Here is a 26792-nt window from a genome sequence, read left to right as displayed (position 1 = left end):
AGCTCCAAAACGGGCGGGAGAGTGTGGACAACTCTGCAGCACCGAATGAGCAAACATTAGGTCCTCATCGGTCAGGGTATCAAACTTGTAGAATTTTGCTAAATTGTTTGAACCCGACCAAGTCGCGGCTCGGCAAAGTTGTAATGCTGAGACGTCCCGGGCAGCGGCCCAAGAAGATCCCACCTTCCTAGTGGAATGGGCCTTAACCGAATTCGGTAACGGCAATCCAGCCGTAGACTGAGCCTGCTGAATCATGTTACAGATCCAGCGAGCAATAGTCTGTTTAGATGCAGGAGCACCAACCTTGTTGGCTGCATACAGGATAAACAGAGCCTCTGTTTTCCTAACCCGAGCCGTTCTGGCCACATACATTTTCAATGCCCTGACCACATCCAGGGACTCGGAATCCTCCACGTCCCTTGTAGCCACAGGCACCACAATAGGTTGGTTCATATGAAAAGAAAAAACCACCTTAGGCAAATATTGGGGACGCGTCCGCAATTCGGCTCTATCCACATGGAAAATCAGATAAGGGTTTTTGTGAGACAAAGCCGCCAACTCTGACACTTGCCATGCCGAAGCCAAGGCCAATAACATGACCACTTTCCAAGTAAGATACTTCAATTCAACTGTTTGAAGCGGTTCAAACCAGTGAGACTTAAGGAACCGTAACACCACGTTAAGGTCCCATGGTGCCAATGGAGGCACAAAAGGAGGCTGGATATGCAGCACCCCTTTCACGAAAGTCTGGACTTCTGAAAGAGAAGCCAATTCCTTTTGAAAGAACATGGATAAGGCCGAAATCTGAACCTTAATGAAGCCTAACTTTAGGCCCAAATTCAGTCCTGTTTGGAGGAAGTGGAGAAAACGGCCCAGATGGAACTCTTCCGGAGGAGCAGTCTTGGCTTTGCACCAAGACACATACTTCCTCCAGATACGGTGATAATGTGTCGATGTCACCTCCTTCCTAGCCTTTATCAGAGTAGGAATGACCTCCTCCGGAATCCCCTTCTCCGCTAGGATCCTGCGTTCAACCGCCATGCCGTCAAACGCAGTCGCGGTAAGTCCTGGAACAGACAGGGCCCTTATTGTAACAGGTCTTCCCTGAGAGGAAGAGGCCACGGATCTACTGAGAGCATTTTCTGTAGATCCAGAGACCAGGCCCTTCGAGGCCAATCTGGAACGATGAGAATCGCCTGAACCCCTCTTCGTCTTATGATTCTCAGTATCTTTGAGATGAGAGGAAGAGGAGGGAACACATAGACCGACTGAAACACCCACAGTGTCACCAGTGCGTCCACTGCAATCGCCTGAGGGTCCCTTGACCTGGCGCAATATCTCTGAAGTTTCTTGTTGAGGCGTGAAGCCATCATGTCTATTTGAGGCAGACCCCACTGACTTGCAATCTCTGCGAAGACTTCCTGATGAAGTCCCCACTCTCCTGGATGCAGATCGTGTCTGCTGAGGAAGTCTGCTTCCCAGTTGTCTACTCCCGGAATGAAGACTGCTGTCAGACCGCTTACATGACTCTCCGCCCATCGAAGATTCTTTGAGGCTTCTGCCATTGCCACTCTGCTCCTTGTGCCGCCTTGGCGGTTTACATGAGCCACTGCTGTGATGTTGTCTGACTGAATCAGAACCGGTAGACCTTGAAGTAAGGTCTGCGCCTGATGAAGGCCGTTGTATATGGCCCTTAATTCCAGAATGTTAATGTGTAGACAAGCCTCCTGGCTTGACCACAGACCCTGGAAGTTTCTTCCCTGTGTGACTGCTCCCCATCCTCGGAGACTTGCGTCCGTGGTCACTAGAACCCAGTCCTGGATTCCGAACCTGCGACCCTCTAGAAGGTGAGCATTCTGCAGCCACCACAGGAGAGATACCCTGGCCCTGGGGGACAGGTGGATCATCTGATGAATCTGTAGATGTGACCCGGACCACTTGTCCAGAAGGTCCCACTGAAACGTTCTGGCATGGAACCTGCCGAATGGAATGGCCTCGTAAGACGCCACCATTTTCCCCAGCACTCGCGTGCAGTGATGTACCGACACCCTGTCTGGCTTCAACAGGTCCCTGACCAAGTCCCGCAGTTCCTGGGCCTTTTCCGTCTGGAAAAAGACCCTCTTTTGTTCTGTGTCCAGAATCATGCCTAAGAAAGGCAATCTGGTTGTTGGAACTAACTGTGATTTGGCAGGTTTAGAATCCAACCGTGTTGTTGTAACACCCTCAGGGAGAGTGATACTTTGACCAGGAACTGTTCTCTCAATCTCTCTTTTATCAGGAGATCATCCAAGTATGGGATAATTGTGACCCCCTGCTTGCGAAGGAGCACCATCATCTCCGCCATTAATTTGGTAAAAATTCTCGGGGCCGTGGACAGCCCAAACGGCAATGTCTGAAATTGGTAGTGACAATCCTCTACCACAAATCTCAGGAACGCCTGATGAGGTTGATAAATGGGGACATGAAGGTATGCATCCTTTATATCTAGACACCATATAATCTCCCCCTTCCAGACTTGCAATGACCGCCCGAGCGACTCCATCTTGAACCTCTTTAAGTATAGGTTTAAGGATTTTAAATTTCGAATGGGTCTGACCGAACCGTCCGGTTTCGGGACCACAAACAGGGTTGGTTGAGTAATAGCCCATCCCCTGCTGCAGCAGGGGAACCTTGACCACCACCTGTTGGAGACACAATTTTTGAATTGCTGCCAAAACTACCTCCCTCTCTGGGGAAGAAGTCGGCAGTGCCGATTTTAAAAACCGGCGAGGAGGCACCTCTTCGAATTCCAGCTTGTACCCCTGGGAAACAATGTCTATTGCCCAGGGATCCACCTGAGAGTGAACCCAGACTTGGCTGAAAAGATGAAGACGTGCCCCCACTAGAGCGGACTCCCCCAGCGGAGCCCCAGCATCATGCGGTGGATTTAGTAGAAGCCGGGGAGGACTTCTGTTCCTGGGAACTGGCTGTAGCTGGCAGCTTTTTCCCCTTGCCCTTACCTCTGGCGTGATAAAAAACACCAACAGCAGTATCGCCACTAATTCTAATCTGTAACTCTTCATCATAGTGTTTGCAATATTTAACAGTTTTTTGACTGACTTATGATGCCTACAAATTTTTGCCTGAAAATATGGCATTTGTATGTAATGCAGGTGTACAATCTTTAGAGTGGTGACTGCTGATTACCACTCTAGTTACTTACAGCTTATTTATTTAGACTTCCCTTATAGAAACTGTGTTTTGACCAACCCCCGATTCCATCAATACAGAAACCCTGTACTGGTCAGGGGAAATGGGGGTATGACAATCCAATGTCTACAACCTTTCCAAATACTCTTTGAATTAAAGAGACCAGAACATTTTTAATATTTTCTCAAATTTATTATTTGTTTCATAGATCCTTGGGAAGGGTATCTTCGTTTTACCAATGTTATTAAAAGTTATGTCTTAAAACTTTCTGAATTGTTACAAATTATCAACCTTTTTTCCTAAGAGTGCGCCCACACAAGAGCCTTCTGTTCTCTCCCTTTGTAAGTCTACGTACTTTTTGGCTCTGGGTGCACCACCAACCAGGACCTAAGAAAAAACGATAACATACGTTATTTTCTCCCTATTATTAAGGGCAATACACTGTCCAATTTTGGTCTTTTTCTTTTGAATTTATAAACTATCATATTTATATAAACCCTGTGCCAGATTGCTCTTTGTCTTTCTTCAAGAAAGGAAGATCCCCGAGCTCTCTTGGATTTATGCGGCCGAAAGGACTGCATCTGATAATGTGGCGCTTTCTTAGGCTGTGAGGAAACATAAGGTAAAAAAGTTGATTTACCAGCAGTAGCTGTCCACGCTAGTACAGCACTACAAACCCAAGCCGACGCTTTTGCCGGTCTGAGTAATGTACCGGTATGTGTGTAAATTGACTTCAAGGTAGTTTCCCGCTTCCGGTCAGCAGGATCCCTGAGGGCCGCTGTATCCTGAGACGGCAGCGCCACCTTTTTTGGAAAGGCGCGTCAACGCCTTGTCTGCCCTTGGAGAGGATTCCCACCGTATCCTGTCCTTGATAGGGAAAGGATACGCCATAAGAATCCTTTTGGGAATCTGCAGCTTCTTATCTGGAGTTTCCCAAGCACTTTCAAACAACTCATTTAACTCAAAAGAAGGTGGAAAAGTAACCTCAGGCTTCTTTTCTTTAAACATGTGGATCTTAGGATTAGGCACCGCGGGGTCATCTATAATATGCAGCACATCCTTTATAGCAATAATCATATAATGAATACTTTGCCAATTTTGCCTGTAGCCTTGTATCATCATAATCGACACTAGTGTTGGTATCTGTGTCAACTAACTGAGAAAGCGGCCGCTTTTGAGACCCAGAAGGTCCCTGTGACATAGGGAAAGGCAGGGTATGACCCTCTGTGTTGTCCCTGGACTCTGCGAAGTCCAAACATTTGTTCAATAAACTCACATTTGCATTTAAAATATTTCACATATCCATCCAGTCATGTGTCGGCGTTGCCGACGGCGACACCACACTCATGCGCACCACCTCCTCCCTAGGAGAGCCTTCCGCTTCAGACATGCCGACACGCACGTACTGACACACCACACACTCAGGGAAAACTCTATCTGGGGACAGTTCCCCCACAAGGCCCTTTGGAGAGACAGAGAGAGAGAGTATGCCAGCACACACCCAGCCCCAATAATCTTGGGAAAAAGAAAAAATATTACCCAGATACAGCGCTATTCACTGCGCACAATTATGTGCCCCCCTTCTTTAAAACCCTCTGTCACTGGTGATCAGCAGGGGAGAGTCTGGGGAGCCAGCTTCTCAGCATGTGCTTGAGGATAAATTGGCGCTGGTGAGTGCTGAGGGAGAAGCCCCACCCCCTCAGTGGCGGGCTTCGGTCCCGCACTTTCTTTAAACTGGCGGGGGCTCTGAAATAATATCAAATTGAGTAATTATATTCATAAAAGCCAGTCCTGAGGTCTACATTGCAGACCAGGGCGCCCCCCCCACCGTGCCCTGCACCCCACAGTGTGCGCTGTGTATGTGTGTTGTGGAAGCAATGGCGCGCAGCATTAGCTCTGAAGTCTTCTGCTGCATGTGAAGTCTTCTGCCTTCTTATACTCAACCGGCTTCTATCTTCCAACTCTGCGAGGACGGCGGCGCGGCTCCATGACAAACCGCTAGGGAAGACCTGCGTTCTGACTGCCTCTGGAGCTAATGGTGTCCAGTAGCCTAAGAAGCAGAGCCTAGCATTTAAGTAGGTCTGCTTCTCTCTCCTCAGTCCCACGATGCAGGGAGCCTGTTGCCAGCAGGTCTCCCTGAAAATAAAAAACCTAACAAAATACTTTCTTTTCAGGAAGCTCAGGAGAGCTCCCTGTAGTGCACCCAGTCTCCTCTGGGCACAGTATTAAACTGAGGTCTGGAGGAGGGGCATAGAGGGAGGAGCCAGTGCACACCCATACCTAAAGTTCTTTTTAGTGCCTATGTCTCCTGTGGAACCCATCTATTCCCCATGGTCCTTACGGAGTCCCCAGCATCCTCTAGGATGTAAGAGAAATTATAATTATGTCATCTATGCAGTGTTTATAAAGCTAATAGCTTAGTTATATACACATTGTTGTTCCCAATCCCCCATAACTAAATTTGCAAAACTTGGCTCAAAGGCCGTGCCCTTCGCTGTCCCACATATCTGCAACACAAACTGATCCAAAAATGTTAAATAATTTAGTAAAAGAAACCAGAACAACTCACAGATGAAATCCTAGTGCTCTCAACTCACAGATGAAATCCTAGATGTGTCTTGTTCCAAAAAAATATTGACAATATTTAACACCTTCATTATGTTTGGTGCATGTAGAGTGACTACATGTCCACTTCCACTGCATCTACCTAAGACATTGTAATACTGGAATGGTATCTTCAAATAAGATTCAAGATCAACAGCAGATTTAAGAAATACTTAAATATAATTTGATTCATGAGACAATAATCTATACCAGCCATTACAGGGCGGCCAAGAGGATTAATTAGCATTGTATACAAATAGTAAAATGTAGGTAAAATGGGATATTTTTAATATAGTCATATACTTCCTTAATTATATTATTTTTGGGCCTTTGTAAGATCTTTTGTGATGTCTATTATTGTAGCTTTATGTTGTTACTGGACATGCCCTTAACCTGTTGCTGACATCTGCCAACAGGTGCTGCTAATCTGTAAACTAAAACATAATGTCTCTCAGAATAAGGAGTTGCTTTTTTGTTAGTTTTTTCACCTGCTGTGTACCTTAGGCTGGGGATACCCAAACTTTGTCCTCAATGCACCCTAACAGTCCAGATTTAAGTATATCTATTCTTGTTCAGATGTTATCAAATTTAGCAAGATACTAATTAAGTCACCTATATGTAACCCCTTCAGTGGTGACATTTTTACAATGTCACATCTCCCAGGGTTTTCTTTTAATAAATTACCTGCTCATTGCCAGGGGTTTCACGTGCTGGGTGTCATGCTCGTTGCCAGGGGTTCCATGCTCTGGGATCCATGTTCGTTGCCAAGGGGAATGCTGGCAGGCACTAGCTCGCCAGCACTGACATCTCTCTCCCCCTCTCTTCCCTAGTAGTCTGATTGGGGCGGCAAAGTTTTGCAGAATGACGCGGTTGCATCATGGCGTCACAATGCAATTGTGTCATTCCGCAAAACTCCGCCGCCCCAATCGGACTACTAGGGAAGAGAGACGGGGATCGGCATGGAGGAGCGGTGTTGGTATGCCTCTAAAATCTGCAGCTGGCCCCGGAGATTTTTTGGGCATGCCACTTAAGTGATTAATGGATATCCTTAAAACCTGAACAGTTATGGTACGTTGAGGACAGATGTTTTGGGAACCACTGCCACAGGCTTTTGATGCAGGTGGGTGAAGATTTATGGCAGGAACTTGTCAGCTAGGTCTCAGAGCTTATGACCTAATATTAGTCAATAGATTACCCTGTTACCTCCTTGAGCACTGTTCTTCATCTTCTCCTACACTTCTATATAACATTTCAATGATCTATTTCTAGGAGGACTGGGGTTGTATTCCTTTCCGACGTCCTCTCATACTGCCAGCGATCTACACCTACTAACAATCATCCTGTTTGGAAACAGACCGTTGAGAGAAACCCAGGTGTATCCTGCATTAAAGAGAAGTGTTACCTTTCGGCTGTGACTGACATTGCAAAACGGGGGCCGTCCACGGACGATCAACAGACACGCTTTGGGTCGTGAGTATAGTGGACAATACTGCTAAGTGGCCCTATTAGCACAGCGAATATGGACCTGTAAGTCCACAAAATACGGACACTAAGGTCATAACACTTCAAATTATCTGGCTGGTTGCGGCAGCAATTAATGGGAGTCAAAAGCCGGCGACTCACTGGAGTTCATTCTGAGCATGCACATATGCTCACAGCTGGACATTAACGCTAGTTATCAGCTTTGTTTCTTTGCACAGGACTTTTATCTCAGGACTATACATTGAGAATATCTCACATCTTGACTTTTCAAATCTGGATATATAAGTGTTTAGTTTCAATCTCATTCGCTGCAGCATGGGGGATTTTTTAATTGATTGATATATATCTTTTTATATTTTTTTGTGCATGTGTTTATTTTATTGTACATTAATAAATGTGATATTTACACAGTTATATGCGCTCTCTGATAGTATAATATATTATCATTTTTTTGTTCTTTTCAATCAACTCAGTTAATGCATAACAAGAAAAAAAACACAAGAATAAAAGTTGAACAATAGAACACCAACTCAAACATTGATATAATGTGAAAATAGTAAGAGCCCATGTCAGAAAAAAACACTATGCTAAATAAAATGAATTTGAGAAAATAACTGCAATTAAAAAAGTTTCATATAGGTAAGTTTATGTGAATACTTGTTTAACAAGATGTGACTTCAATAATTTCCCTGAAGCAGAAAATTACTTCTCCCCTGTGTGACTTCTCTGATGTCTCACAAGAGCTGATTTATGTGTAAAACATTTCCCACACTCAGAACACACAAATGGTCTCTCACCTGTGTGGAGTCTCTGATGTGTAACAAGATATGGTTTTTGGGTAAAACATTTCCCACACTCAGAACATGAATAAGGTTTCTCACCTGTGTGACTTCTCTGATGTATGATAAGATTTGGTTTTTGGGTAAAACATTTCCCGCACTCAGAACATGGAAATGGCTTCTCACCTGTGTGACTTCTCTGATGTGTAACAAGATCTGATTTCTGTACAAAACATTTCCCACATTCAGGACATTGAAATGGTTTCTCACCTGTGTGATGTCTCTGATGTCTAAGAAGATATGATTTCTCTGTAAAACATTTCCCACACTGAGAACATGGAAATGGTTTCTGACCTGCATGACATCTCTGATGTCTAACAAGATCTGATTTCTCTTTAAAACATTTCCCACACTCAGAACATGGAAACGGCCTCTCCCCTGTGTGACTTCTCTGATGTTTAACAAGAATTGATTTCACTGTAAAACATTTCCCACACTCAGAGCATGGGAATGGCCTCTCGCCCGTGTGACTTCTCTCATGTCTAACAAGAGCTGATTTATATAGATAACATTTCCCACACTCAGAACATGGAAATGGTGTCACATCGGCCTTAGGTGGCTGGTTAGTAATAAGCTTTGATTTCTGCGTAAAACATTTGCCATCTATAGAAGGACAGATCATGGCTTCTCTATGTTTAACAGTATCTGAGTTATAGGAACACTGCTTATAGTTAGAGGGATCAGATGACATATCTGCACTGTGAAATATTGGATGTATAATTTGGGTAATAGGGTTTCCTCCTGGAGACTCCTGTACGATGTCATCTTCTGTTTTATAGTTTTGTGATAAAAAGAGATATTCTTCTGAGATCTTCCTGCTGTTACCTCCACCTGCTGGGAGTAAAATAAATATATGTAATTATGAATATATCCCAATAAAAAGTTTTCTTTGTCCGATGAAGATTATAGTGACATATCCTCGAATTACCATCTAATGGGTAAAAATAAGATTTTACTCACCGGTAAATCTATTTCTCGTAGTCCGTAGTGGATGCTGGGGACTCCGTCAGGACCATGGGGAATAGCGGCTCCGCAGGAGACAGGGCACAAAAAGTAAGCTTTTAGGATCACATGGTGTGTACTGGCTCCTCCCCCTATGACCCTCCTCCAAGCCTCAGTTAGGTACTGTGCCCGGACGAGCGTACACAATAAGGAAGGATCTTGAATCCCGGGTAAGACTCATACCAGCCACACCAATCACACCGTACAACTTGTGATTTGAACCCAGTTAACAGTATGATAACAACGAAGGAGCCTCTGAAAAGATGGCTCACAACAATAATAACCCGATTTATGTAACAATAACTATATACAAGTATTGCAGACAATCCGCACTTGGGATGGGCGCCCAGCATCCACTACGGACTACGAGAAATAGATTTACCGGTGAGTAAAATCTTATTTTCTCTGACGTCCTAGTGGATGCTGGGGACTCCGTCAGGACCATGGGGATTATACCAAAGCTCCCAAACGGGCGGGAGAGTACGGATGACTCTGCAGCACCGAATGAGAGAACTCCAGGTCCTCCTTAGCCAGAGTATCAAATTTGTAAAATTTTACAAACGTGTTCTCCCCTGACAACGTAGCTGCTCGGCAAAGTTGTAATGCCGAGACCCCTCGGGCAGCCGCCCAAGATGAACCCACCTTCCTTGTGGAGTGGGCATTTACAGATTTAGGCTGTGGCAGGCCTGCCACAGAATGTGCAAGTTGGATTGTGCTACAGATCCAACGAGCAATCGTCTGCTTAGACGCAGGAGCACCCATCTTGTTGGGTGCATATAGTATAAACAGCGAGTCAGACTTTCTGACTCCAGCCGTCCTTGAAATATATATTTTCAATGCTCTGACAACGTCCAGCAACTTGGAGTCCTCCAAGTCGCTAGTAGCCACAGGCACCACAATAGGCTGGTTCAAGTGAAAAGCCGAAACCACCTTAGGGAGAAAATGAGGACGTGTCCGCAGTTCTGCCCTGTCCGAATGGAAAATCAGATATGGGCTTTTGTACGATAAAGCCGCCAACTCTGATACTCTCCTGGCTGAAGCCAGGGCCAGTAGCATGGTTACTTTCCATGTAAGATACTTCAAATCTACCGATTTGAGTGGCTCAAACCAATGGGATTTGAGAAAATCCAACACTACGTTGAGATCCCACGGTGCCACTGGAGGCACAATCGGGGGCTGTATATGTAGTACACCTTTGACAAAAGTTTGTACTTCAGGCACTGAAGCCAATTCTTTCTGGAAGAAAATCGATAAGGCCGAAATTTGAACCTTAATAGACCCCAATTTGAGGCCCATAGACAATCCTGCCTGCAGGAAATGTAGGAATCGACCCAATTGAAATTCCTCCATTGGGGCCTTCTTGGCCTCACACCACGCAACATATTTTCTCCAAATGCGGTGATAATGTTGTGCGGTCACTTCCTTCCTGGCTTTAATCAAGGTAGGAATAACTTCCTCTGGAATGCCCTTTTCTTTTAGAAGCCGGCGTTCAACCGCCATGCCGTCAAACACAGTCGCGGTAAGTCTTGGAACATACAAGGTCCCTGCTGAAGCAGATCCCTTCTTAAAGGTAGAGGCCACGGCTCTTCCGTGAGCATCTCTTGAAGTTCCGGGTACCAAGTCCTTCTTGGCCAATCCGGAGCCACGAGTATTGTTCTTACTCCCCTTATTCGTATAATTCTCAGTACCTTTGGTATGAGAGGCAGAGGAGGAAACACATACACGGACTGGTACACCCACGGTGTTACCAGAGCGTCCACAGCTATTGCCTGAGGGTCTCTTGACCTGGCGCAATATCTGTCCAGTTTTTTGTTGAGGCGGGACGCCATCATGTCCACCTTTGGTTTTTCCCAACGGTTCACAATCATGTGGAAAACTTCTGGATGAAGTCCCCACTCTCCCGGGTGGAGGTCGTGTCTGCTGAGGAAGTCTGCTTCCCAGTTGTCCACTCCCGGAATGAACACTGCTGACAGTGCTATGACATGATTTTCCGCCCAGCGAAGAATCCTTGCAGCTTCTGTCATTGCTCTCCTGCTTCTCGTGCCGCCCTGTCTGTTTACGTGGGCGACTGCCGTGATGTTGTCCGACTGGATCAACACCGGCTGACCCTGAAGCAGCGGTTTTGCCAAGCTTAGAGCATTGTAAATCGCTCTTAGCTCCAGTATATTTATGTGAAGAGACGTCTCCAGGTTTGACCACAGGCCCTGGAAGTTTCTTCCCTGTGTGACTGCTCCCCAGCTCCGCAGGCTGGCATCCGTAGTCACCAGGACCCAGTCCTGTATGCTGAATCTGCGGCCTCTAACAGATGGGCACTCTGCAACCACCACAGAAGAGACACCCTTGTTCTTGGTGACAGGGTTATCCGCTGATGTATGTGCAGATGCGATCCGGACCATTTGTCCAGCAGATCCCACTGAAATATTCGTGCGTGGAATCTGCCGAATGGAATTGCTTCGTAAGAAGCCACCATCTTTCCCAGGACTCTTGTGCATTGATGTACTGACACATTTCCTGGTTTTAGGAGGTTCCTGACAAGTTCGGATAACTCCCTTGCTTTCTCCTCCGGGAGAAACACCTTTTTCTGAACAGTGTCCAGAATCATTCCCAGGAACAGCAGACGTGTCGTCGGGGTCAATTGAGATTTTGGAAGATTCAGAAACCACCCGTGTTGTTGAAGCACTACTTGGGTTAGTGCTACTCCGACTTCCAGCTGTTCTCTGGACCTTGCCCTTATCAGGAGATCGTCCAAGTAAGGGATAATTAATACGCCTTTTCTTCGTAGAAGAACCATCATTTCGGCCATTACCTTGGTAAAGACCCGAGGTGCCGTGGACAAACCAAACGGCAGCGTTTGAAACTGATAATGACAGTTTTGTATCACGAACCTGAGATACCCTTGGTGTGAAGGGTAAATTGGGACATGCAGATAAGCATCTTTTATGTCCAGGGACACCATGAAGTCCCCTTCTTCCAGATTCGCTATCACTGCTCTGAGTGGCTCCATCTTGAACTTGAATTTCTGTATGTACAGGTTCAAGGATTTCAGATTTAGAATAGGTCTTACCGAACCGTCCGGCTTCGGTACAACAAATAGTGTGGAATAATACCCCTTTCCCTGTTGTAGGAGGGGTACCTTGACTATCACCTGCTGAGAATACAGCTTGTGAATGGCTTCCAATACCGTCGCCCTTTCTGAGGGAGACGTTGGTAAAGCAGACTTTAGGAACCGGCGAGGGGGAGACTTTTCGAATTCCAACTTGTAACCCTGAGATACTACCTGCAGGATCCAAGGGTCCACCTGTGAGCGAGCCCACTGTGTGCTGAAAATCTTTAGTCGACCCCCCGCCGCCCCTGAGTCCGCTTGCACAGCCCCAGCGTCATGCTGAGGGCTTTGCAGAAACCGGGGAGGGCTTCTGTTCTTGGGAAGTAGTTGCTTGCTGCAACCTCTTACCCCTTCCTTTGCCTCTGGGCAAATATGACTGTCCTTTTGCCCGCTTGTTCTTATAGGAACGAAAGGACTGCGGCTGAAAAGACGGTGTCTTTTTCTGTTGGGAGGTGACCTGAGGTAAAAAAGTGGATTTTCCGGCTGTTGCCGTGGCCACCAGATCCGATAGACCGACCCCAAATAATTCCTCTCCTTTATACGGCAATACTTCCATATGCCGTTTGGAATCCGCATCACCTGACCACTGTCGCGTCCATAAACTTCTTCTGGCAGATATGGACATCGCACTTACTCTCGATGCCAGAGTGCAAATATCCCTCTGAGCATCTCGCATATAAAGAAACGCATCCTTTAATTGCTCTATAGTCAATAAAATACTGTCCCTATCCAGGGTATCAATATTTTCAGTCAGGGAATCCGACCACACCACCCCAGCACTGCACATCCAGGCTGAGGCTATTGCTGGTCGCAGTATAACACCAGTATGTGTGTATATACTCTTCAGGGTAGTTTCCAGCCTCCTATCAGCTGGATCCTTGAGGGCGGCCGTATCTGGAGACGGTAACGCCACTTGTTTTGATAAGAGTGTGAGCGCCTTATCCACCCTAGGGGGTGTTTCCCAGCGCGCCCTAACCTCTGGCGGGAAAGGGTATAATGCCAATAACTTCTTTGAAATTAGCAGTTTTCTATCGGGGTTAACCCACGCTTCATCACACACGTCATTCAATTCCTCTGATTCTGGAAAAGCTACAGGTAGTTTTTTCACACCCCACATAATACCCCCCTTTGAGGTACCTGCAGTATCAGAGATATGCAAAGCCTCCTTCATTGCCGTGATCATATAACGTGTGGCCCTATTGGAAAATACGTTTGTTTCTTCACCGTCGACACTAGATTCGTCCGTGTCGGTACCTGTGTCGACTGACTGAGGTAAGGGGCGTTTTACAGCCCCTGACGGTGCCTGAGACGCCTGGACAGGTACTAACTGGTTTGCCGGCCGTCTCATGTCGTCAACTGACTTTTGCAGCGTGCTAACATTATCACGTAATTCCATAAATAAAGCCATCCATTCCGGTGTCGACTCCCTAGGGGGTGACATCACCATTACCGGCAATTGCTCCGCCTCCACACCAACATCGTCCTCATACATGTCGACACACACGTACCGACACACAGCAGACACACAGGGAATGCTCTTATCGAAGACAGGACCCCACTAGCCCTTTGGGGAGACAGAGGGAGAGTTTGCCAGCACACACCAAAGCGCTATAAAAATGTATATAAACAACCCTAAAAGGTGTTGTTTCTGTTATATGCGCTTAATATATATAAATATCGCCAAAATATGCCCCCCTTCTCTGTTTTACCCTGTTTCTGTAGTGCAGTGCAGGGGAGCCTTCCTCACAGCGGAGCTGAGCAGGAAAATGGCGCTGTGTGCTGAGGAGAATAGGCCCCGCCCCCTAAAACGGCGGGCTCTTCTCCCGGAGTTTGTGATATCTGGCAGGGGTTAAATACATCCATATAGCCTCAAGGGCTATATGTGATGTATTTTAGCCATAGAAAAAGGTATTATACATTGCTGCCCAGGGCGCCCCCCCAGCGCCCTGCACCCTCAGTGACCGCTGGTGTGAAGTGTGCCGACAACAATGGCGCACAGCTGCAGTGCTGTGCGCTACCTTATGAAGACTGAAAGTCTTCTGCCGCCTGTTTCTGGACCTCTGGACCTCTTCACTTCGGCATCTGCAAGGGGGGTCGGCGGCACGGCTCCGGGACCGGACTCCATGGCTGGGCCTGTGTTCGATCCCTCTGGAGCTAATGGTGTCCAGTAGCCTAAGAAGCAAATCCATCCTGCACGCAGGTGAGTTCACTTCTCTCCCCTAAGTCCCTCGTAGCAGTGAGCCTGTTGCCAGCAGGACTCACTGAAAATAAAAAACCTAAAAACTTTTTCTAAGCAGCTCTTTATGAGAGCCACCTAGATTGCACCCTGCTCGGACGGGCACAAAAACCTAACTGAGGCTTGGAGGAGGGTCATAGGGGGAGGAGCCAGTACACACCATGTGATCCTAAAAGCTTACTTTTTGTGCCCTGTCTCCTGCGGAGCCGCTATTCCCCATGGTCCTGACGGAGTCCCCAGCATCCACTAGGACGTCAGAGAAAATAGGATTTTAGTACCTACCGGTAAATCCTTTTTTCGTAGTCCGTAGAGGATGCTGGGTTCCACATTAGTACCATGGGGTATAGATGGGTCCAAAAGGAGCCATTGGCACTTTAAGAGTTTAAGAGTGTGGGCTGGCTCCTCCCTCTATGCCCCCCCTACCAGACTCAGTCTAGAAACTGTGCCAGAGGAGACGACATACTTCGAGAGAAGGACTTAACACAGACAGTGGTGAGATTCATACCAGCTCACACATACAAGGCACGTCAAGTCAGCTAACTTGAACAAATCAGCAACCGGCTGAAACATTACTTACCCAGTAACTATGCAGTACTCAACTAAACGAAGTGGTACTGAACCGAATAACATATGTAGGAAAATGAAGTGCTGGGCGGGCACCCAGCATCCTCTACGGACTACGAGAAAAGGATTTACCGGTAGGTACCAAAAACCTATTTTCTCTATCGTCCTAGACGATGCTGGGGTCTACATTAGTACCATGGGGATGTACCAAAGCTCCCAGAATGGGAGGGAGAGCGCTGAGGCTCCTGCAGAACTGATTGACCGAACTTGAGATCATCAGAGGCCAAAGTATCAAACTTGTAAAACCGTGCAAATGTGTTCGACCCCGACCAAGTTGCCACTTGGCAAAGCTGCATTGCCGAGACACCCTGGGCAGCCGCCCAGGAAGACCCCACCTTACGAGTACAGTGAGCCGTAATAGATTTTGGACACGGCAGTCCTGCCGTAGAATAGGCGTGGTGGATAGTGAACCTAATCCAGCGAGAAATAGACTGCTTAGAAGCAGGACACCCAATTTTCTTGGGATCGTACAGGACAAAGAGTCCGATTTCCTGTGACAAGAAGTTCTCTTCACATAAACCTTCAGAGCCCTCACAACATCCAAGGACCTTGAAGCAATTGAGGGGTCAGTAGCCACTGGCACCACAATAGGTTGGTTAATATGAAATGCCGACACAACCTTTGGAAGGAACTGCTGACATGTCCGGAGCTCAGCTCTATCCTCATGGAAGATCAAGTAAGGGCTTTTGCATGACAAAGCCCCCAGCTCAGAGACACTCCTAGCAGAAGCTAAGGCCAACAAAGTGACCACCTTCCATGTAAGAAATTTGAGCTCCACCTCCTGTAGAGGCTCAAACCAATCCGACTGGAGAAACTGAAACACCACGTTAAGGTCCCAAGTAGACGGTACAAAGGGAGGTTGGATATGCAGAACCCCCTTCAAAAAGGTCTGAACCTCCGGGAGGGCAGCCAATTGTTTCTGAAAGAAAATGGACAGGGCTGTAATCTGGACCTTCACAGATCCCAATCTCAGCCCCATATCCACTACTAGAAACACAAATCACAGCGCTTGTTAAAAAGATATGTACCTTTATTAATACAATATATAAAATTCAATAATTATTAATAACAATCTCATCCTGCGTTCCGGTCGATCCTGCAGAGCATTGAACACAAATGTAATTGTAACTCCCAGCCTTATTAGTATGGTTAGTATATAGGTTTCTCCAACTCAGCTGATTAGTCAGTCTCTTGACTTTAATTGGTTAGAAATACTTAACGGTGCAGTAGTTAGTATCACTGATATTGACTGATTTGTTGCAACAATTGTTTAGAATTAATATGTAATAGTTAGTACAGCATGCTGTTCTCTATAGCTTTAAAGCAATGGCAGTGATCCACACAAGTAGATAAATAAAAAACCTGTTTTGACCTCTGGTTCCATGTATTGGTATCTCCCGGCTCCTGGTGCTTTATCATCCCATTAGCGGTGCCATATCTGGAGTGTCCAAGTGTTTGGAAGGTGCATGCAGGTAATTGCAAAGTCCGACCGGTACCGGACAAGAATTGGAGGTCACTTACGCGTTTCTCCGCCTTTAATATATTCAGCGGCTTCCTCAGAGAAGTATAACCCCATGTCTCCGTGGCCGTGTTTAAATAGCGGCTATTCTCCCGCCTGCAGATGTACGTAGCGTCTCCTTACCAGACCTCGTTTCAGAGTGGAGCGCATACGTATATGCATTATCACATGCACGTGACCTCTCTCGATCACGTGTCTGCTTCTCACGCCTCAGTTTCGGATTATGAAGCTCCTTGGCCGTTTAACAGGCTGCACTTCAGAGATGCGTTCCACACATCTTCCGGGTTATGATTTAATATAGTTAGAATCTATTTGACTTATGTTCTTAAAATCATATATAGGTATAATCACATAAACTTGAGAGTTAATATTCCTTACATGGGAATTTCTTCATAGTGATTATTACTAACCATACGGAGACAATTAGGTGTAAATAAAAACATATAAAAATATATACATATAATACATATGTGTACTTAAATATATATAAAAATACAGATGCTATCTAGTCATTTATTTATATAGTCACCACTCAGATGCCTCCCATCGAGGGGAGATAGATCATATACATCTAGAACCTTTTTCTATTTCATTGATCTTATTTTCTTACTTAGATATAGCTATTAAGCCTATGGTAAACAATCATTATTTTAATTTTAGTTTTAATTTTAATTTGTACAGGGACATTTTCTTATATATATATATATTACGTATCTAACATTCTATGGCCATAGAATGTTGGATACGTAATATAGATATAAGAAAATGTCCCTATACAAATTAAAATTAAAACTAAAATTAAAATAATGATTGTTTACCATAGGCTTAATAGCTATATCTAAGTAAGAAAATAAGATCAATGAAATAGAAGAAGGTTCTAGATGTATATGATCCATCTCCCCTCGATGGGAGGCATCTGAGTGGCGACTATATAAATAAATGACTAGATAGCATCTGTATTTTTATATATATTTGTTTAAGTACACACATGTATTATATGTATATATTTTTATATATGTTTTTATTTACACCTAATTGTCTCCGTATGGTTAGTAATAATCACTATGAAGAAATTCCCATGTAAGGAATATTAACTCTCAAGTTTATGTGATTATACCTATATATGATTTTAAGAACATAAGTCAAATAGATTCTAACTATATTAAATCATAACCCGGAAGATGTGTGGAACGCATCTCTGAAGTGCAGCCTGTTAAACGGCCAAGGAGCTTCATAATCCGAAACTGAGGCGTGAGAAGCAGACACGTGATCGAGAGAGGTCACGTGCATGTGATAATGCATATACGTATGCGCTCCACTCGGAAACGAGGTCTGGTAAGGAGACGCTACGTACATCTGCAGGCGGGAGAATAGCCTCTATTTAAACACGGCCACGGAGACATGGGGTTATACTTCTCTGAGGAAGCCGCTGAATATATTAAAGGCGGAGAAACGCGTAAGTGACATCCAATTCTTGTCCGGTACCGGTCGGACTTTGCAATTACCTGCATGCACCTTCCAAACACTTGGACACTTCAGATATGGCACCGCTAATGGGATGATAAAGCACCAGGAGCCGGGAGATACCAATACATGGAACCAGAGGTCAAAACAGTTTTTTTTTATTTATCTACTTGTATGGATCACTGCCATTGCTTTAAAGCTACAGAGAACAGCATGCTGTACTAACTACTAAATATTAATTCTAAACAATTGTTGCAACAAATCAGTCAATATCAGTGATACTAACTACTGCACCGTTAAGTATTTCTAACCAATTACAGTCAAGAGACTGACTAATCAGCTGAGTTGGAGAAACCTATATACTAACCATACTAATAAGGCTGGGAGTTACAATTACATTTGTGTTCAATGCTCTGCAGGATCGACCGGAACGCAGGATGAGATTGTTGTTATTAATAATTATTGAATTTTATATATTGTATTAATAAAGGTACATATCTTTTTAACAAGCGCTGTGATTTGTGTTTCTAGTTTTTGTCATTCAAGGGTGGAGTACTCTCCCTTTCAACAGCTGCTATTGATTAGTGTGTTCCTTTATGTAGATTTTAATTTATGTGTACTTATCTACCCAGCAAATAGCGCCGAGACATTTCTTTGTGTAAGCCATATCCACTACTGCCTGCAGGAAGGGGAGGAAACGTCGAAGTTGAAATTCCACAGCAGGAAACTTCTTGGACTCACAGCAAGAGACATACTTCTTCCAAATACGATGGTAATGTTTAGACGTTACCCCTTTCCTAGCCTGTATGAGGGTAGGAATCACTTCTTTCGGAATACCCTTCCGAGCAAGAATCAGGCGCTCAACTTCCGTGCCATCAAACGCAGCCACGGTAAGTCTTCATAGGCGAACATACCCTGTTGCAGCAGGTCCTCCCGAAGAGGAAGAGGCCTCGGCTCGTCTTGCAGTAGATCCAGAAGGTCCACGTACCAAGCCCTCCTTGGTCAGTCTGGGGCAATGAGGATCGTTTGAACCCTTGTTCTCCTTATGAGCTATAAAATTCTTGGGAAGAGTGGGAGTGGTGGAAACACGTACACTGACCGGAACACCCACGGAGACACCAGGGCATCCACCGCCACTGCCTGAGGGTCCCTTGACCCGGAACAATAATGCCGAAGTTGAGACGAGAGGCCATCATGTCTATTCTGGGTAGACCCCAAAGATCTGTTACCTCATTGAACACCTCCGGATGGAGGCCCCACTCTCCCGGATGGAGATAGTGTCTGCTGAGGAAGTCTGCTTCCCAGTTGTCTACTCCCAGAATGAAGATGGCTGACAGCGCCAACGCGTGCTTTTCCGTCCAGAGGAGTATTCTTTTGACCTCTGACATCGCCGCCCTGCTCTTCGTTCCACCCGGTCGGTTTATGTAAGCCACTGTTGTTACGTTGTCCGACTATACTTGAATGGCCCTGTTTCTTAGAAGAGGTGCCGCCTGAAGACCATTGTAGACTGCTCTTAGTTCCAGAATGTTGATGAGCAAACCGGCTTCTAGGCTTGACCACCTTCCCTGGAATGTCACCCCCTGAGTGACTGCTCACCAGCCCCGGAAGCTCGCATCTGTCGTTAGCAGGACCCAGTCCTGAATCCCGAACCTGCGGCCCTCCAGCAAGTGAGGCAATTGGAGCCACCAGAGGAGTGAAAACCTCACCCTTGGCGACAGACGAATTCTCTGATGCATGTAGAGGTGAGATCCCGACCACTTGTCCAGTAGATCCAGTTGGAAGGGCCGAGCATGGAACCTCCCGTACTGGAGAGCCTCGTAAGAGGCCACCATCTTTCCCAAAAGGCGAATGCATTGATGAACCAACCCCCGGGGAGGCTTCAAGACATCCCGGACCATAGATTGGATAACCAACGCCTTGTTCCTCGGAAAGAAGACCCGCTGTACTTCTGTATCCAGGATCATTCCCAGAAAAGCCAATCTCTGGGTTGGTTCCAAATGTGACTTTGGAAAGTTCAGAATCCACCCGTGACTCTGAAGCAGCCTTGTTGTGAGAGCAATGGACTGTAGAAGCTGTTCCCTGGAGGACGCCTTTATCAGGAGATCGCCCAGATAAGGAATGATGTTCACCCCCCGCTTGCAGAGCAGCACCATCATCTCCGCCATTACCTTGGTAAACACACTCGACGCTGTCAAGAGGCCGAACGGCAGGGTCTGGAACTGAAAATGACAGTCCTGCAATGCAAAGCGGAGATAAGCCTGATGTAGCAACCAGATCGGTATGTGTACGTACGCATCCTTGATATCCAAGGATACCAGGAATCCCCCTCTTCCAGACCTGATATTACCGCCATGAGAGACTCCATCTTGAACTTGAACTGCTTTAGAAATGGGTTCAATGATTTCAGGTTCAGGATGGGCCTGACCGAACCATCCGGTTTCGTTACCACGAAAAGGTATGAATAGTAACCTTTTGCCTGCATGTGCAGTGGTACTGGCACAATGACTTGTGCCTCTACCAGCCGTTAAACAGCCTCCAGTAGTACTGTGCTGTCCTCCAACAGAGTTGGCAAACCCTACTTGAAAAACCGATGAATGAGACTTTGAAATTCAAGCCTTTATCCCTGAGAGATCCAGGCCGGAGGAGACCCAAACGTGACTGAACTGTCTGAGTCTCGCCTCCACAGGCCCCACCTCTGGGCCGTCCCGTCCACCGTCATGCAGAGGACGTAGGGGTACCCGAAGTAGGCTTTTGTTCACGGGAACCTGCAGCGGCAGACTTCTTGGACTTAACCTTACCTCCTCTGAAGAAGGAACCGGAAGACTTGGCCTTGGCTGCTAGTGACCACCAAACACACCACACACACACAGGATGGGGTAGGGCAGAGTTTCCCCCCTCAAGAATGGCAAGAGAGAGACAGAGATTGGAGCCAACCCACACCAGCGCCTTCTATACTAAGAGACACCTCTTACCAGCGCTGACTTGCGCTCCTTAATAGGACACAGTCATGTATTCAGCCTCCCCTCCCTTCTACATCCCCCTGGTACCGGTACAGTAACTGGAGCTGCTGTGGAGTGGATGAGGATCTTCCTTCAGCATGCAGCATGGAGGAAAATGGCGCTGGAACGCTGCAGGTCCGCTCTGAAGAGAAGCTCCGCCCCCTTCCCGCTCAGCAGTGTTTAAACCTTGGTCTGAGGAGTTGTGCTGGCTGGATCCCAGGGGCCCGACAGGCTTGCTGACCAAGTGTGAGGGGTAAGCGCTGGCCCAGGGCGCCCCTCACAGCGCCGCACAGTGTGCCTCTGGTAACCATCTGGGAGCGCTCCCTTCCCTGTTGCAGCCATCTTCACACCGGCCCCCCGCTTGCTAGGGGGTTCGGTGACTCACCACATTCTTCAGGTCTGTAAGGGGTCGGCGGCATGCTGCTGGGGTCAGCGGTTCCCCTGCAGCGAGCACCGATTAGCCCCTCTGGAGCTCAGTGTCCAGTCAGCGGAGTCAGTGGCTCAGACCCGCAGGGCGGACACTGCTCCCCCCTTAGTCCCACACTGCAGGGAGGCTGTTTCCAACAGTCTCCCTGTAAAATTAAAACCTCTAAACTAAACTTTTCCCAGGAAAGCTCAGGAGAGCTCCCCTAGCTGTGACCGGCTCCTCCGGGCACAATTTCTAAACTGAGTCTGGTAGGAGGGGCATAGAGAGAGGAGCCAGCCCACACTCAAACTCTTAAAGTGCCAATGGCTCCTGGTGGACCAGTCTATACCCCATGGTACTGTGGACCCCAGCATTCTCTAGGACATTAGAGAAAGAAAGTTGTAACAGGGTACAGTGTATAAATCAGTAACTGACATGTAAGCTGCACTACACATATAGCAGCGATTACATGTTTGTGTTAATAATTTGTGATGCTAGCTATATCAAGCATGTGGACCATATTCAGAGTAGGCTCAAGTAGGAACTAGTTATCATGCTTGACTCTGGAGGCTGGCAGTGAATGGTAGAATATATGACTTGGCTACATAGATGTCTTAGTACCAGGAATGGACCTATGGGCAGCAGAACTACAGTAGTAACAGTTGGATAGAATCCTCAGCTGGGAACAGTGGGACTTAACAGAACTCCAGACAGAAACCAGTGGTTCTAGACACCGGGCTGGAACAGGTGAGTCATGAACTGGACTCCGAGCTGGATCCGGTGGTGCTGGACACTGCTGGGACCAGTGGTACGGAGGCTGGACACCAGGCTGGTAATGGTGAGTCATGAACTGGACACCTGGCTGGAACTGGTGGGATGTGTACTGGAACCAGTGCTACTTGAAACAATGCTGGAAGAAAGAACCGCAGTAGAAGACGCACGGAGTGGACACTGGTGAGCACAGAGAATTAGCACACGTTGAGAGCTGTAAGAGATGTTGCACTGTCAACTTGCCAACATTTCAGGAAGTCCTTTTATAGGGACTGCTGGCAGCGGATTGGCTGAGACTGACAGAGAACCAGAAAGTATATTACCAATGGTGGTGCAGTGGTTAGATGACCTGCGGGAAGATGGCGGTGCCCTGGGACCAGAGCCAGTACGACCCCCACATGGAGAAGACCAGAGCCAGCCGCATGCACGGGTGTGGTTCATCAAATCGACAGTATCTAGGTCGATAATGTTTAGGTTGACCACTATAGGTCGACAGTCACTAGGTCGACATGGATGGAAGGTCGACAGGTCTGAAGGTCGACATGATGATTTTTTTTTTTTGGGTGTTGTTTTCTTCGTAGAGTGTCCGGGATCCCAAATTAGTGCACCGCTTCGCTCGCCATGCTTCGGGCATGGTGCCTTTGCTTCGCTCGGCACAGGTTACCGTTCCAATCGTAGTCCACATGGATCGTTAAGTATGAAAAAATTCAAAAAAATATAAACATTTTTGAAAAACTCATGTCGACCTTTAGACCGAGCACGTCGACCTAGAAACCCTGTCGACCTTCCATCCATGTCGACCTAGTGGCTGTCGACCTATAGTGGTCGACCTAGACAGTGTCGATCTTCAGACCGGATCCCGCATGCACAGTGTGATCCCTGGTGGATGGCAGAGAAGACCTGACAGCATCTGTATGGGTAAGTGGCAAAGTCTGTGTCTCAGGTCTCCAGTGCCCATTGTGATACTAGTGACATCTCTCTGGGAGGCTCCACATGTCCATGTCTGTAGTGCTCCCTGATTCAAGTATCAGCCAGTAAGTCTGAACACTGGCTCAATAAAAGAGTACCACAAGAGAGCACACAGGCTATACAATACAAACAATATGAATACAGCACCGAGACATAACCGATTTAGCTATAGACTAGAATAAATAATCCCCTTGCTGGGAGATAGAGTAGCTTTCTGCTTCTGTAGCTCCTTGGAGCACTGTTCCAGTAGCCACCTGTATGAGGGGGTGGTCACAAAATGAGAAGCCCACAACACATCCCATTGCTGGGACACAGTGGTGCCAACTGCTGCAGCAGCTCCTCCAGTGTAGTTCCTACAGCTTCCTCTATGAGACAGAGAATCCCGCATCACATCCTGTTGCTGAAAGAGAGTGGTGCGTTCAACAGCCACAGCTCCTCCAGTGCTTTTCCTACAGCCCCCTCTATGAGACAGAGAAGCCCACATCACATCCCATTCATGGGACAGAGTGGTGCCAACTACTGCAGCAGCTCCTCCAGCATTGTTCTTGCAGAACTATCTATGACACAGAGAAGCCCACATAATATCCCATTGCTGGGACAGAGTAATAATAATAATAATTTTATTTATATAGCGCTCTTTCTCCAATAGGACTCAAGGCGCTGAACAGATACATAGCATAATATAGTACAGAAAATAATGACGTGCAGAACAGCTTTTCATAAAATACAGAAGCATGAAGATACTAAAGAGACATTATGGAAACACTGAGTAAACAGAAAAGTGTTGAGTCTACTTTTGAAGGATTCTATAGTTGGGGCCTCTCGCACTGTGCGGGGAAGTGAGTTCCATAGTCGGAGCCGCATGACTAAAAGCTCGACCCCCCGGTGAATTACGGAAGATTCTAGGTACTGCTAAAAGTCCTTCATCTACAGATCGCAGTAATCGAGTGGGGCAGTATGGGGTCAGAAGCTGTTTCAGGTACCTTGGGCCCTGGTCATGTAGTGCTTTGAAACTCAGTAAGCTAATCTTGAAGATGATTCGCCATCTTACAGGCAGCCAGTGAAGGAAGTAGAAGATGGGTGTTATGTGGCTAGAGCGGGTCTGGTTGGTTAACAGCCTGGCAGCTGTGTTTTGCACCAGCTGTAAGCAGTGCAATTCTTTTGCAGGGAGACCAAGGTAGAGGGCATTACATTAGTCTAATCGAGATGATACAAATGCATGTATGACTTTTGTCAAATCATCTGAGGGAATTAAGTGCTTGATTCTGGCTATGTTCCTCAGGTGAAAGAATGAGGATTTGATTATGGCTGACATCTGATATTTAAGCGTCAAGCCACCATCCAGAACAACGCGAAGATTCCGCACACAGTCAGTGGTTTGTAATTCTGAATTTCCGAGTGTAAGTCCAGTTGGTTGGCTATGCTGCAGTCATGTCCTTTGAGGTTGCGATCCTATCATAAGGACCTCTGTTTTATCCGGGTTCAGTCACAGCCAACTGGCGCTCATCCACTCCTGTAGTTCAGCTAGACAGCCATTTAGGGTTGCTATTGGGTTATCAGTGCCCGGAGCAAAGGACAAGTACAGTTGTGTATCATCTGCATAGTAGTGGTAGACCAGGCCATGGCGCCTGATTATTTCACCCAGCGGGAGTATGTATACTGCAAACAGCATGGGGGATAGTATAGAACCTTGTGGGACACCACATGGCAATGATACTGATGGTGATGAGTATACTCCAGAGGAAACTCTCTGTGACCTGCCTGTGAGAAATGATTTGAACCAGCTTAGGACTGTGCCATCCAGTCCACAAAAATGTATCAGTCGCTCAAACAGAAGCCCATGGTCCACGGTATCAAATGCTGCAGAGAGATCCAGAAGGATTAATATTGAACAGTCACCTCTGTCTCTTGCCATCAGAAGATCATTTAACACACAACACCAGGGCTGTTTCAGTGCTATGTCTTTTCCTGAATCCTGATTGGAATGGATCATAAATGGGTTGTCAGGCGGGTTTCCAGTTGATTTGCAACCACTTTCTCAATAACCTTTCCTAGAAAAGGAAGGTTTGATACCCGTCTGTAGTTGGTCATGCAGTCGGGATCTAAATTAGTTTTTTTAAGAAGAGGTCTAACAACTGCTTCCTTTAGGGGCCCAGGAAAAATGAATTTCTGCAAAGGACCAATTATATCCATACAACGTATTAGAAGCTTGGTTGAGGCAGGGTCCAAATCACAGGTGGTGGGACGCAAAATCCGAGCAATTTCAGCAATGTCCTTTACATCCACTCGGTCAAAGCTGGTCCATGAAAGCAGGTGGCTTATATTGGCAGGCTTTGTAGTTTGGAACGCCTTTGATGGCACTGTGGAGATTCCAGCCCAGATGGTGGATATTTTATTGTAGTGCCAACTGGTGCCACAGCTCCTCCAGTGTAGTTCCTACAGCCCCCTCTATGAGACAGACGCCTGCATCACATCCCATTGCTGGGACAGAGTGGTGCCAACTGCTGCAGCAGCTCCTCCATTGTTGTTCCTACAGGCCCCTCTAGGAGACAGGGGAGCCTGCATCACATCCCATTGCTGGGACAGAGTGGTGCCAACTGCTGCAGCAGCTCCTCCGATGTTGTTCCTACAGCTCCCTCTAGGAGACAGAGAAGCCTGCATCATATCCCCTTGCTGGGACAGAGTGGTGCCAACTGCTGCAGCAGCTCCTCCAGCATTGTTCTCTATGCGACAGAGAAGCCTGCATCACATCCTGTTGCTGAAAGAGAGTGGTGCCTTCAGCAGCCGCAGCTCCTCCAGTGCTTTTCATACAGCCCCCTCTACGACACAGGGGAGCCTGCATCACATCCCATTGCTGGGACAGAGTGGTGCCAACTGCTGCAGCAGCTCCTCCGATGTTGTTCCTACAGGTCCCTCTAGGAGACAGAGAAGCCTGCATCATATCCCTTTGCTTGGACAGAGTGGTGCCAACTGCTGCAGCAGCTCCTCCAGTGATGTTCCTACAGCTCCCTCTATGAGATAGGGAAGCCCACATCACATACTATTGCTGGGACAGAGTGGTGCTTTCTACAGCCGCAGCTCCTCCAGTGTTGTTCCTACAGCCCCTCGATGAGACAGAGAAGCCTGCAACTCATCAATTTGGTAGGAGAAACCATTGCCATCACTGCGTAACAGAGTACAATCTGTTGTTGCTGTTTTCCAGTGTGGGAGAGGGCAGTGGCGGTCAGGGACTGATGCCTTTAGGTGACCAGATGGCCTCTCTGGAAGCAAAGTGCCAGGCTCCTGTCTGTAAGAGGGCCGGTTTCTAAGCAAAAAAGCTCCGGAAGCACACTAAAACCGGCAAACCTTGGTGCAGCATTCTCACAGACAATATCAATTCTAGTAAGGAAAAGAAAAACCATGCGCTTACAGTACAACAAGAAAAAACTGAAGGCCACAATGATGGAGGCTTGCAGAGGGAAACAAGATAGCAAACAAGGATTTCGTTTACATCAGTGCCAACTCCAGCACAGTTCCCTCTGCACCCCAAGGTTACCAGTGTCCCCCAGATAGGATGACAGGAAACACAATGATTTACTACAGAGG

At 46.8% G+C, this 26792-nt stretch overlaps 1 protein-coding gene across 1 annotated transcript in view; it reads right to left on the bottom strand.

Annotated features, from left to right (window-relative positions):
• Positions 1 to 6677: 6677 nt before the first annotated feature.
• The window catches only part of LOC135057097 (uncharacterized), a 204258-nt gene continuing 184143 nt past the window's right edge, over positions 6678 to 26792 (bottom strand). The window contains exon 15 of the mRNA XM_063962998.1: positions 6678 to 8948. Within this exon, the coding sequence (XP_063819068.1) occupies positions 7978 to 8948 (971 nt within the window). The 3' untranslated portion in view covers positions 6678 to 7977. The remainder of the gene's footprint in view (positions 8949 to 26792) is intronic.

Source organism: Pseudophryne corroboree, chromosome 3 (assembly GCF_028390025.1).
Source record: "Pseudophryne corroboree isolate aPseCor3 chromosome 3, aPseCor3.hap2, whole genome shotgun sequence".
Classification (NCBI taxonomy): domain Eukaryota; kingdom Metazoa; phylum Chordata; class Amphibia; order Anura; family Myobatrachidae; genus Pseudophryne; species Pseudophryne corroboree.
The sequence above is the reverse complement of the archived record's forward strand: the minus strand, read 5'-3'. Positions and strand labels throughout refer to the sequence as shown.